The sequence below is a fragment of the Palaemon carinicauda genome, chromosome 41, assembly GCF_036898095.1.
Source record: "Palaemon carinicauda isolate YSFRI2023 chromosome 41, ASM3689809v2, whole genome shotgun sequence".
NCBI classification, from domain to species: domain Eukaryota; kingdom Metazoa; phylum Arthropoda; class Malacostraca; order Decapoda; family Palaemonidae; genus Palaemon; species Palaemon carinicauda.
Window position 1 is genome coordinate 6703938 of NC_090765.1, and position 14608 is coordinate 6718545.

A 14608-nucleotide genomic window follows, 5' to 3' on the forward strand; every position below is an offset into this window, starting at 1 on the left:
AATCCCAAAAAATGTATACGACAAACCAACGTGTAGTTCTCATGGTGGGTAGGGTTCCCCTGTGTGATAGAACCAGGAAAACAGCCTTTAAAATAAATTAAGAAAGGTCAATCTCTCCATTTGACAATATAAGCATATCCTTTGAAAACCACTTCATATTCTTCCCTTGCCATCATTCGCCGTGAAGGTGGAGATCGCCCATTGCTGCTTCTTCTTCTTTTTCTTCTTCTTCTTCTTCTTCTTCTACAAACTTGTCCGTATTTGGGGTGGCTGTAATGGTTCTTCAACACATTTCTTCATTTCCTTCGGTCCGATTGAGCTAGTGTAATGAAAATTTGTAAGTGAAGAAAAAGTAAACTCTTTTATGATGGTCCATTGCTTCCTCTTCATTTCATGAAAATTATAAATATGCTAAATAAGGCCTCTTTATGTATAAATAGATAACAAGCTATTTAGTGAGAGACAGACCCTTTATTTTACTTTATATAATAGGCTACTGTAGGACTATTTTCCTTTTAAAACCTGGTATTAATTTTTTCATATTCGTGACAAATGGGGTTTTAATGATCTAATTACTATTTCCTTGGTATTATACAAATCACTTTTATCATTTAATTAGGTTATCGCATAGTCTTGCTAATCTCGTTTCTATTTCATTCCAAAAATATTATTTATGGAGAATACTTTAACGTATTTCTTACAATATTTGTTCCAATTCCTTCCCTCTACAATATTGATTTAGGATTTTCGTCGAATCATATTACTAGATCACAGGGTATGGAAAAAAAAAAAATAAAAATGTACCTGACAGATTTGCTAAGTCCAATACTTTCCTTTTATGAAGGAATTTACGTTAATTCATGTCAACTACGTCAATAGTCTGTGCCATTATTCAGGTATTCAATTTACGAAGTAAAAGTGGCTAGTACAATAGTAACGTGTTCGCCAAGCATTAGCATAGTAGCAGATCGATCCCAGCCAGGGACGCATTACTACATTTTGCGTATTGGTTCGTCTCTATAACTGCCTGATCACACAACCAGTGCTTACGTCACGGCTCGCTTGGCTATGACGCCAGAGAATTTTCCAAGTAACATATATATGTATTTATTAAATATTTATGTTTGTGTATTTTTCCTCGTTATTGCTGCCAATGTAAATGCCAACAGAAATAACCGTGTATGAAAATAAAACGTTTTACACAGCGTTTCTTTCTATAATAGCACATGTTTTGACAACAATTACGAGGAGGAGTTGCCATTTAAGCTAATAATAGGCCATAAATTTTAGTCTTCGTCAAGGGCAATGTTATAAGGGGTTTGAAGGTTTTTTTTGTGCCTAGGGTAATCGCAAGATTGAAGATGCATCGGAAGGATATTGCATCTCAAGATATTACACACATACACACACACACACACACACACACACACATATATATATATATATATATATATATATATATATTATATATATATATATATATATATATATATATATAGATATATACTGTATATATATATATATATATATATATATATATATATATATATATATATATATATATATATAATCATCTACTACGCCTATTGACGTAAAGGGTATATATATACTTAACCCCTTGAATTAAAAAAGAATTGTTTGGTAATCTCAGTGTTGCCAGGTGTATGAGGACAGTGGCGAATGTGGAAAGAATAGGCCAGAATATTCGGTGTACTGTATGTGTAGGCAAAGGAAAAATTAGTCGTAACCAGAGGGAGGGATCCAATGTACTACTGTCTGGCCAATCTTAGTATGTATATTAATTAAAAATCTCTAGAGGTTCATCCATATCCTTTATTTGTTGTTACTCTTCATTTTCATTGAATATTATCTTAGTTTTACTCATTCACTGTCAGTCCTACATTTCTTCTTTCTCTATTCAAATCTTCTATCATCTTTTGCAGTTCATCCCATAATTACCATGACCAAGACCTGAATGTACAGTATATATAGATAGTCTATGATACATATATGCGTGCTAATATATATATATATATATATATATATATATATATATATATATATATATATATATATATATATATATGTGTGTGTGTGTGTGTGTGTGTGTGTGTGTGTATGTGTCTGTGTCTGTGTCTGTGTGTGTATAGAGTTAGACACGGAAGTTCCTTATACACCTTGCTCTAAGGAAGTCCAACATGTCACGCCCTTACTATGCTGTGATTTCTTCCTACTGCCTCTGCCATCTCTCACCTACACTATCTGGTTAGTTACTCACCGTGCAGTAGCGGTTGTGACGGTGCAATTTATCTGAGCAAAGTCTGTCAGTAATTTCTGTGTCGAATTGTACACATACTGTATTTATATGCATACATATGTTTATATATAAATTTGTATATATATATATATATATATATATATATATATATATATATATATATATATATGCAGTATATATATGTGTATATATATATATATATATATATATATATATATATATATATATATATATATATATATATATATATACAGTATATATATATATATGTATATATGTGTATATATACATTATGTATATATATATATATATATATATATATATATATATATATATATATATATATATATATATATATATATATATATATATATATATATATATTTATATATCAAATTTTTTACCCTAACATGGGGAGACACCAGAAACGTTCATCATCTCAGTCATTGCCACATTCATCTTTTAATTGCTGAATTGTAGATGAAACCTTTGTGCAGTAAATCTACCTAAACATATCTGTCACACTACGAAAACTTTCTAGGCCTTTTTTTCATCTTAACATTTGGCACTTCTGAAATATACGCTATTATTACAAGTATATTTCCTCTTGTTCTTTTTAGTAAGAAGATATCAAAATGCTGTGACTCATTCTTTTACTTATAGAATTTTATTTTACCACCCAGGTGTTCCTCTGTATTTCTCAACATATCAATTTATCTTCCACTACATATGCTACAGTATGCAAACAGTTAATTTTAACAACTTTGTTTATTTTTTTTTCCATTTTCATGCAACATCCCACTTCACTTCCATAAATGAAAGTTGACTAAACCATCTTTTCCACAGACAAAGTTTCCTCCTCATCTTTTGAACTTATCTTCCTACCTAACTTGCTTCTCTGTTGACCTCATCCAACATATCTACTCTCAATTACTTATACAAATACACAACTTCCTTTCTTCCACCATCCTTATTTAAATTGGTTACTCCTCCTTTCTGTCCGTTTAGAGATATGCTTTGTTAATTTGTTGGGTCATCACAATCTTTGCGTTCTAAGTTTCATGCATGTTTAAAAGTTTATTTAAAGAAACCCATTACCTTAATGTTCTCTCAAGTTTTGGAAGGGTAGTTTTGGGAGGCTATTAGAAACACCTGAAGTTATCAGTAGTCGTTGCCCAATACCCTGTGGTACTGGCTTTGTTGACGACGATGCTTAGGTGCTTGTCATTTACATATATGTTCTGTAAGTAGAGCAAAAGACAAATGTACATCGATATTGCCCTTGCTTCTTCCACTCATGAATAACCTCTCAACCTTCAAGCCTTTTAGGTAGTAGGTTGGCCAAAGCACCAACCACCCAATTAGATACTACCACAAGAGTGTTATTGGGTCTTTGGACTGGGTCCCTCTCTGGTTACGGTTAAAATTTACTTTGCCTACACATACACCGAATAGTCTGGCCTATTTTTTACACATTCTTCCTTTTCCTCAAACACCTGAAAACACTAAGCAGACCAAAAATGTCTTTTTTCACCCCTGGGGGTTAAGTGGCTACTTTCCACTTACTAAGGGTAGAAGTGACGTTAACTATGGTAAGAAGCTTTTCCAAGAGAAGGGCACTTCAAAATAAAACCATTGTTTTTTAGATTTTGGCAGTGCCATAGCCCCTGAACCACGATCTTACTCTGTCTTGAGTTACAGTTCTCTTGCTTGAGAATACAATGAGGCCCAAGTTTCTATCTGTTTTAACTTTCTCTTTGTTTTTTAGATCGTGTGCTGGGACAGATTATATGCACAAATGTTTTTTGTTCATCAATCCATCTTCTCATCTTTCCCTTACATTTTTTGCACTTCCCAGGGACCTGTTCTGTTATTCTTAGTGTCCATCTATTATTTGCCATGCTCATTATATGTCCTGCCCGTGTCCATTTCATTTTCGTATGTATTGTAAGAATATCCTCTACTTTAGTTTGCTCTCCAATCCATGTTGCTCTCTTTTTGAGTTGTAATTAGCTTATGTTATAAGGCTTTAGCAAGGCTCCAAGTTTCCGATGCATAAGTTAATACTGGTAGGATAATATGTTTTTAGAGAAAATGGCATTTTACTTCTCATAATCTCATTTTGTTTATCAAAACTCTCTATCGCATGCTTATCCTTTTATTTCGGTCTCATGTTATGGAGAAACAGTGTTTGCCCGAAGAACCTCTAGAAGGTCATCCATAATCATTATTTATTGCTTCTGCATTTTCATTGAACATTACCATAGTTTTATTCATATTTATTTTCATTCCTACATTTCTGCTTTCCCTATTCAAATCTTCTATCATGCTTTGCAATTCTTCCCATGATTCACTAAACAAAACTATGTCATCTCCCAATCTTAGAGTTGTTAAGGTATTCCCAATTAATGTGAATTCTTACATTTTCCTAATCTAAATTATTAAAAACTTCTTCTAGGCACACTGACTACCTCCTTTTTCAATCGGAATTTTTTCATTATCTTTATGTAGTTTTAGAATGGCTGTACTTCCTGAGTAGATATCTTCAAGTGTTCTAACATGAAAGTCATTTATTTTTCGTCTTTGAAGGGTTTTCATTACTGCTGAAGTTTTGACAGAATCAAAAGCTTTCTCATAGTTTGTGAATGCCATACATGGTGGTTTGTCATACTCTGTTGATTTTTTCTATTAGTTGGTTAATTACATGGATATGCTCAGTTGTTTAATAACCACTTTTAAAGCCTGCCTGCTTTCTTGGTTGATTAAAGTCTTGTTGTCTTTTTATTGGTCATAATATGATCTTTGTAAGTATTTTATATATTACTGAGAATAAATTTCCTAGACTGTAAATTTTCTGGTATTTTGTGTCCATCTTTTGTTGAATTGGTATAATGATAGTTTTTACGAGCTGTAGGTATAGAGCATTCTGGGCGACATTTTATGTAAAGTTCAGCCAGTTTTACTTCTATGAAATCGCCTCCATCCATTAACAAATCAATTGTTAAGCCATCGTCTCCTGCTGTTTGGACTCTTTCATGCCTTTTAATACTTTCTTTACTTCTCTTACTGTTACTTTTGGTACCGGTCAAGGTGTTTCATTATTTCTGTTGGCAAAGTTATTTCTTATATCATCATTGTATTGCATAGAAATTTTCTGCAAATTTTATTACTCCATCTCTTTTGTTGATATTTCCTTTTTTATCCTTTAAAGCTAACATTTGTTGGCACCCTAATCCAGGTCTTCTTTTCATCAATTTGATGCTTCTTCCTTTCTTTAATGTCTCCTCATTTTTGGTATGCTTGGGTTTTTATTTTGTTTATTGTTTTGGATAGTTCTGTTGATTCTTTCTCATCTCTGGTTTTACATTAATTTCCGATCTTTTCTTTATTTGGTTTTTGGTCTTTTCTATTTTCCTTGATCTTGTTTAGGAACTTTTCCACCCATCTCTTGTGTTGATTCTAATATATTTTTCTTTAATTACTGTTTATTTCTTCTTTACTTTGTTCCATTTCATCGTGTATGTAGGAGTTGGCCGGTCTATTTTGTTTTGCTGAACTAAACCCATCAGATTTTTCTCTTATTATAGGAGTGTTTATTTTCTTTCTTAGAGTACGTTTGATTGCGTCTATAAATACTCCACACTGATACATCCATGTAAACACTACACTTCAGTACATTCATGTAGCTGCAGTTCCTATCTAGGGCTTTCTTATTTATCTTGCTGACATAATGAACCAAGGTTACTGATGCTCTTCATATTTAATAATTATTTAAATTTTAATGCGTGATTATATCAGCGTCAAATTTGATTCTCAAGACAAAGTTTCGATGTTATGGAGAAAAAATAGGATATTTTTGTGAAACTTCAATGATGATGCGATAAAAAGAGGATTTTGAAATCTTGGTTATTCCAATACGCTAAAACAGGCCAGTATGCTAAAACTGGTTAGCCATCCATTTACTGAAAAATATAAATGTATCCAGTTGTCTATTTACTCATAATTCAATTACAAATTTTGTATAAAACATTCTGAAAAAGTTTGCTCGTAAGGATTATGAAAGTCCCTGCCAACTGTCAGACATTTTCTATTCTCCGTAATCTTTGCTTACAAAGAGAACGCACTATCATTCGAAGAGGTATACTCAAGAAGAAGTTAAGTACTCAATTTCACAGAAAAATCTGGCTAGGTGAGTCACTACAATGACGTTAATTAATAACATTTTTACCATATAACTTATTTCAAGCTGTGATACTCTAAGATATGCATTTCCTGATATTAAACTATAAAAAATTATCATTAATTAAATTTTACTAATTTAAAAGTATAGCCTACCAATATCACTTTTTAATAATACACGAAGAGGCAGGTATTTTGCTTAGAATTCATTGCAGTATGCATACGGCTGCGTAAAATATTCTCTTCCCTGTCGCATGAATTCTAACCACGTACAGAAGAAATGAGAACTTCCTTGAGTCCAGCTAAAAGGGAAGAAATTGCAAACAAAAGTACTTTGCATCCTGGCTCCCTGCCAAAATGTTTGGTTACCTTAAGAATAGCCCCAAGGTATTCTACTCTTGACACCTGCAAATCTCTCTCTCTCTCTCTCTCTCTCTCTCTCTCTCTCTCTCTCTCTCTCAGGGGCGTAGCTAGAGGTTTTGATATTTTGGGACCCTGGGGGGTTAGTTAATAAAGAGCACCACACCCTCCTCGCTATTCTGGTGAGTTTGTGGTAATTTTAAATGTATACTTACATACTTTTATTATCTGACCCTGCTTTGGAGGCACCCCTTCTATCGGAAGCCCGGGGTGGGGGCCATTTTAAAAAAGGACACCTCTCTCTCTCTCTCTCTCTCTCTCTCTCTCTCTCTCTCTCTCTGTGTTTGTGCGTATGTGTGTGTGTGTTTGTGAGTACTGAACTCATTAATTTAGTTTGTTTTAAACTAAAAATTAAAAAGAAGAAACAATAATATAAATTAATGTATTGAGGTTATAGATGCGTTTCCACGAGTACTCTTGCTTATGTCCCTTTACGTATTTACTTGTGCATATGTGTATGAATTTACATGCATAATACGATTAAATAGATGGTTAAAGCTCTAGAGATTAATTGTTCACAAAACATATGTCATAATTGGCCACCTCCTAAGAAATTTGTTCATTCTAATTGGTTTTTTAGAAAGAAATATTACAGTCTAGTTTTAATATAGAAAGTTTTGATAATTCAAATATAGGGCATGGAATGTATAAACTCGGTACAGTACATGCTTAGAGATATGCAAGGTTCACAAATCTTATTTTCTTTTAGCAGATCTGACTTTAGTGACACCTGATTTATATCTTGAGAATTACGTACCTCATATTTTACGTCTGCGTGATATTAATCTTTTTGTTCTATACTTTCGTACATAAGTATGTATAATTAAACATGCATATGTACACGTGCTTTAATGTACCTTGTATGTGGTTTTCTATGAATGTTTTGATATATACAGTAAAATATGTGAAAACATATATGCATATGTAGGTATATGCATATATGCATAGATATGTGTATATGTATGTATACATATGTGTGCAAGCATGTTTATGGGTGTGATGCATCCATGTATATGCATGTAGCCTATAGGGCATGAAGTTGAATCCCAACAAAACTCAAAGTATGATTGTAAGTAGGTCAAGGACTGTGGCTCCTCAACATCTGGATATCAGCATTGATAATGTTTCTTTAACACTGTATGACTTTTAAAATTTTAGGTATGATTTTTTACAGCAAATTTACTTTTGAGAAAAACATTAGGTCCTTGTCTTCTTCAATTGCACAAAAAAAATGGCGTATTGAGAAAGTCTTTTAAGATTTTTGGTGATCAATCTATTCTGAAGAAGTGTTTTAATTTTTTCATTCTACCTAGTTTCGAATATTGTTCTCCTGTCTGGTCTTCAGCTGCCTATTCTCGTCTTAATTTGTTGGGCAGAAACTTACGGTCTATTAAATTTCTTATTTCTGATCTAGATATTAATCTCTAGCACCGTCGTTCAATTAGTTCGTTATGCATGTTGCATAAGATTTTTCATAATTCTGACCATCCCTTACATTCAAAATTTTTCGGCAGTTCCATCCTAATCGTAATACTAAGTATGCAGTTGATTCTAATAGTCAAGCCTTCTCCATCATGAGGTTCAATACTACACAGTATTCTGGAAGTTTTATTCCAGTTGTTACCAAATTGTGGAATGTTCTTCCTAATCGGGTAGATGAATCGGAAGAACTTGCAGCAAATGTCTATATGTTGAACAGGCTGACATAAGCCTTTTTATAGTTTATATATGAAATATATATTTTGATGTTACTGTTTTTAATTTTTTTTTAAAATTATTTCTCATATCGTTTATCTATTTCCTTATTTCCTTTCTTCACTGGGTTATTATTACCTGTTGGAACCCTTGAGCTTATAACATTTGCTTTTCCAATAATAATAATAATAATAATAATAATAATAATAATAATAATAATAATAATAATAATAATAATAATAATAATAATAGTAATGATATACATAGATAAGTATAATTATTCAAGATGAAAGTATTTTGATATAAGAAATTGTCGATAACAATCGGAAGGCTTAAGGGAAATAAACACTGGGAGATCTGACCTGCCCTTTAACCATCAAACCTAGACAATGGGTTATGAGCTCCGCTCACTAAGGCACCCGGGTATTTTCAGAAATAAAGGTGGCATGTTTTGTTCTGATTTTTTTTTTTTTTTGGTACTACAGATCTTTGTATTTGTGTTCGTAATCTCAATGTACTATAAATATTATAAAAACCTCTATAAAAAGGGAGTCACCTTGAAGATGTCGTAGATATAAAACCTGCCAGAATACACTCGGTATTTTCCTTTTCCTTGTTGTTTATATATATATATATATATATATATATGTGTGTGTGTGTGTGTGTGTGTGTGTGTATGCACTGTATATATTATGCATCAAAATCTTGGAACCTTACTAAAGCCTCAAAATATAAGTTACTTAGAACTACACCTCAAAAAGTGAAATTGATGCTGTGTGGTGAATAACTCGTGTCGACAGTGCCGATTTAGTGGGCTCAAATACAAGTAAAAAAAAAAAAATTCCAAGCAGGGACTATCGTGCTTTTTAGTAACTACCATCAGATAGTGCCAGATTACTGGTTCATCATAGAAGACACACACTCATCGTGCAGGAGGGCATGATGCGTCTTGTCTTGCCAATGCAATGGGATCAATTTTGCGTTATGGAAAGCACATGGGATTGCAGTCCGTGATGGTTGGGGTGCGATGCGGACACGTGTTGAAAGTTGAAGGCAAGTAACAGTCCAAAAGCCACTCTTGCTATTTTACCGTTGGTCTCTGGCAGGCAGGATAACTGTTAGTATGTTGGGTCCTGACATTTTGGGCCACCTATCTTTTAATCAATGTTGTTATCTTTCCTACATCCAGCATTTGATGCTTTGACTTTCATTACTAACAAACTTCCTGTTTGTGCAACCAATATTTAAAAAATTCACCAACAATATGAATTTTATGACGAAGATAAGAAGTAAAATAATGGGGCAGGAAGATTCTGTGGACATCTTTGCTGGTATAGACTATGGTGTGTCAAGGTCACATCCTTGATGATGACGAAGAAAGCACGCATAGCCTAATGCTAATTCTTAACCTATAGGCAACCTATAGATTCAGTGAGTTTGCTTGAAAGTCTTTGTAAGAGAATCCACTTGTTAAGAACTGGTCTAGTGACCAAACATAAGATTGTGCAAGACTGTCCATGATATCAGTGACATCAATAATGACTTGTGATGTGTGCAGGTGGCTTGCTTTTGAGGAGTCTTGGCTGATGTTGACTCATAATTTGACATTTAAGTGTTTAATGAGGTATGCGAGTTTTCATTCACCTGCAGTAATGATGTGGTGCTGAAGGACAAACCCTTGTGCTTTTAGTTTGGATGCTTCAGGTTAGTGAGCGTTATGTTTGCTTTACGAGATGTGTAATTACCCCTATTTGAGGTTTCCTCCTTGACCTTAATCAAGTTAGCACTTACAACTTGTACTAATTTGTGTTTTTCATCATAGCCTTCATTTGGTTAGACAGTATTCCTTACACTGTTTGTGGTCCATCCTGTTCCACACACGGGAGGTTTAGAAGAATGAAAATTAGCTTTTATCAGGGTCTGGACAAGCCTCTCACTTAGCTCTCTCTGCAGACATTTGGTGGTTGGTTTTTCACAGTGGTAGGTTCTTGAGCATCCTTCTGCTTTTGAGAGGTCACCACTTAATGAGATGGCCAAATTCACACTGGAGGAAGGGCAATCCAGCTTTTTCTCTCTCGACAAAATCAATAACATCTTTGGCTGTCCATAACTGAAACAATTCAACGCATAGAGCCCCAAGCCTCAGCTCAGTGGTCCCTGATGGCAGCCCATCATGAATTTCTTTATTTGTGTAATTCACTATGTTATCACGTCCACATTGGCATATGACAATAATAGTAAAATCCTATATTTTTTAATGCTTAAAACCTGGCCATTGACAAGCTTAGTTTGTATTATTCCATGTTTATAGAATTTGTTGAACACTTCTTTTTCCACTCTCTCTCTCTCTCTCTCTCTCTCTCTCTCTCTCTCTCTCTCTCTCTTCAACTAAGAAAGAAGCTACTTTTTATTATCATATTGCCCATCCTTTTGATTTTTGCTTGTTTCACAATATTTCTTGTTACCAGCTTTTCTAGATTTGAGTGAGAATCCAGTGGTTGAAGAGCAAACTATAGACGTAACTTGCACCACTATTAAATAAGCTTTAATGTGATAAGTGTTTCTGTTTCTGCTGAATTTCTTTCTGTTAGGAAGTTTGGAACCCAGGAAAACTGATATTTTATACGCTTTCTTTTTTTCATTACTATTGCATCTGAACACAATCATATAAGGCATCTGTTATTCTCTTTCTTACAAGGAAGAGATTGAAATTGAAATGCTCTTAATTAGAGAAGAATGAACTAAACGGAATATAAGTGTCCATGGTGGTAGACACCAAGCTGATGACAAGTACAAGGGCCCCTGTGTTTATTCTGGCGCAGTGAACAGATTCATTTTAATTAAGAGCCTTGGATAGAAACAAGAAGGAGGCGTCTTACACAAGAAGGATTAATGCCATCTGTTGACATTGTTACTTACTGAAGCTGGCGAATGTTTGCAAGGAATTTAGCAATATTCCAGTGATCCCTTTTATTGTCTTTCTTCCTATAGACATTTGGAAATATCCTTACATTGGAAACAATGTAAATGCAAGAGCGCATACACAATAAGTGACAATGGTACAATGTATGTAAGGGGTTCGAAGTACAGCTGATGAGTCTTTGTAGGTGTATGAAATAATTAATAGAAATTTCCTTTTTAGAACATGAGGTTCGTAAGCAATTCAGCAAGTAAAGGAGAAATTGGTGTGCGGTGTTTTTTTTTTTTTTTCATGTAACAATCACCTGTAAAGGGAGAGACTGTTTCATGTTGAAAAACTTCCGTATATGCATAGTCACAACCCATTAATATGATATACTGGACACATCGGTTTTAAAGGGAGAAACACTTTGGTCTATGTGTAATATTAGAACTAATAAAATGCGGATTTCACACAATACATTTGTATGATCGGTGTTTGAAATTGGGATGTATAGAGTTTTCAAGAATTTAAGGCAAAAATATTTACAGCAGGCTCCTATAAACCTCAGGAGCATAATTTTCTCGGATTTTAAGTCGGAAAGATATTGTCACAAATCAATTTATTTTCTTTTACTAAATCATGAGTGAAAAATGTACTTTATTTTTATTGACATTTCAGCCCAATTATTTAGTATTTAGCTACTACTTAACAGTGTGATACCTGATACAGTTTACTACAATAAAACTAATGTATAGTTTGTTACGATGAAATTGGTTTTGTGGCAACACCAAGATTGAATGAAACGTAACCAAGACTGACTGACACTTTAGCCAGCACTGAAATTTGTCTTCCTGTCTAATGCATAACAACATATACGGTAGTCAGTGGTATATGTTGCGTCACTAAGAGACACAAATAGAACAACATGGATACAGGAGTAAACTAAAGTAGAGGATATTATAACAACATGTAAGTCACAGAAATGGACATGGGCGGGACATATAATAAGAATAACAAATAATATAATGGGTCCCTAGAGATTGCAAACGAAGCAGGGGAAGGAGGAGGAGACGATGGATTGACGATATAAGAAAATTTGCTTGTATAGACTGGCGTAGAAAAGTAATTAACAGACGGGAGTGGTACTCGTATGAGACTTTTTTAATGCAGTGGACTTATTACGGTTGATGATGTTCTATTATGTAAAATTAAACTATAAGCATTCACTGAGTATGCTGATTTAATTAAATACATGCTCAGAAGTATATGCTGTACAGAATCTGCAATGCCACCTGCAGTAATATTTTACGAATGATGGATTAGTATCAATGTCATAATCAATTTAAGATCCAATGTTATAAGTTACTAATGGACATCTTCCCTTTGCAGGTCTCCCCTGGCACATTAGCTGCCCAGCATCTTACCCCGGGTGACACCCTGATTATGATAGAGGGGAAAGACGCCCGAACCCTGTGCCACTTCGACGCTTGCGACCTCATCAAAGCAGCTGGAAATCGGGTCGAAATCACTGTTCGAAAAGTTGATTCACAGTGAGTATAAGTCGGCTGACTTTTTCCTTTCATAGGTTGTTATGCAGATCTCTCTCTCTCTCTCTCTCTCTCTCTCTCTCTCTCTCTCTCTCTCTCTCTCTCTCTCTCTCTCTCTCTCTGGTGAAATTTGGGTTTTATTCTCTTTTCTTCAGTTTACCCTGTCAAAGAAGTGTCTCTCGAATGACATCCTTGTCTTTGCCTTTAAGCTTTTTAACTAGCGTACATCCTGTTATCATTCAGGAGTTTAACTATGGTAGATAATTTCAATTATTATTATTATTATCATACTCAGCTACAACCCTAGTTAGAAAAGATGCTACAAACCCAAGAGCTCCAACAAGTAAAGTAGCCCAATGAGGAATGGGAATAAAGATATAAATAAACTGTATATAAGAAGTAATGAATAAGAGATATAAAAGCTTTGAAGATCAGTAACAACATTAGAATAGATCTGTCGTATATAAACTATAAAGAGAGACTTAAGTCAGCCTGCTCACCATAAAACATTTCCAGCAAGTTTGAATTTCTGAAGTTCCACCAACTAAACTGCGAAATCAGGAAGATCATTTCACAATCTGGTCACAGCAAGATTAAAACTTATAGAATACTGTGCAGTATGGAGCCTTATGATGGAGAGGGCAAGAGTGTTAGAATTAACGGCACACCAAGTACTGCGTACGGGATGGTATAGTCTGGGAAGGCCAGAATGATGAACAATCTTAGGCAACATGCTTAAAGAAGTAACTGACGGTTGTGCCAGAGATTAATATCCAGATCTGGAATAAAAAGAAATTTAATTGGCCACAAGTTTTTGTCCAACAAATCAAGACGAGATTCGGCAGCTGAATACCGAATAGAAGAACAATACTCGAAACATGGAAGAATGAAATAATTAACATTTCTTCTAGATAGGTTTATCACCAAAAATCTTAAAAGACTTTCTCAATATGCCATTCATTTTCTTATGTAATTGGCGAGGAAAAAGACCGAATGTGTTTCTTGAAAGTAAATTTGCAATCAAGAATCAAACTTAAAATATTAAATGAGTCATATAGAGTTAAAAAAAAACATAATTAGTGCAAAGGTCTGATTGTTAAGGTTCCACTGTCCTCGACGCCACCTAGTTATAATCATGCCTTGCCCCCATACACGCATTTTAGCTAGATCTCCGTCAAGGGATTCAGCAACGTCAGGTGTACATTCGGAATATGGAATTAATGCAATTATGTACCGAGCCTGTTTTTTAGGCCATACGACATATCATGTTTATATAGTATGAAAAGTAATGGGCCAAGGACACTACCCTAAGGATAAGATATTACATTCTTATACTCATTATGGTGACCATCAACAACTATTTGCGATCTATTACTCAAAAATTCAATAATGATACTAAGAAAGACCCACATATTCCCAGCTGTTTTAAAACCAGGGCCTCATGATTAACACGGCCAGGAAGTTTGTATGATTGGTCTTGATTTGAATCAAGATTAATCTCACAAACTTCTTGACCACAATCAAGGGATTTCTGTACAACATTGGCAATTGTAAGAAGGGCATCACATACTGCAATTCCTTTGCGAA

The 14608-nt window shown here is 34.1% G+C and overlaps 1 protein-coding gene across 19 annotated transcripts in view; it reads left to right on the forward strand.

The window, feature by feature from the left end:
* LOC137632549 (mucin-2-like) overlaps positions 1-14608 on the forward strand; it is a 344115-nt gene that overhangs the window by 97739 nt on the left and 231768 nt on the right. For all 19 annotated transcript variants that reach the window (XM_068364521.1, XM_068364538.1, XM_068364526.1 and 16 more), the window contains exon 3: positions 12864-13024. In XM_068364521.1, the coding sequence (XP_068220622.1) occupies positions 12864-13024 (161 nt within the window). The remainder of the gene's footprint in view (positions 1-12863; positions 13025-14608) is intronic.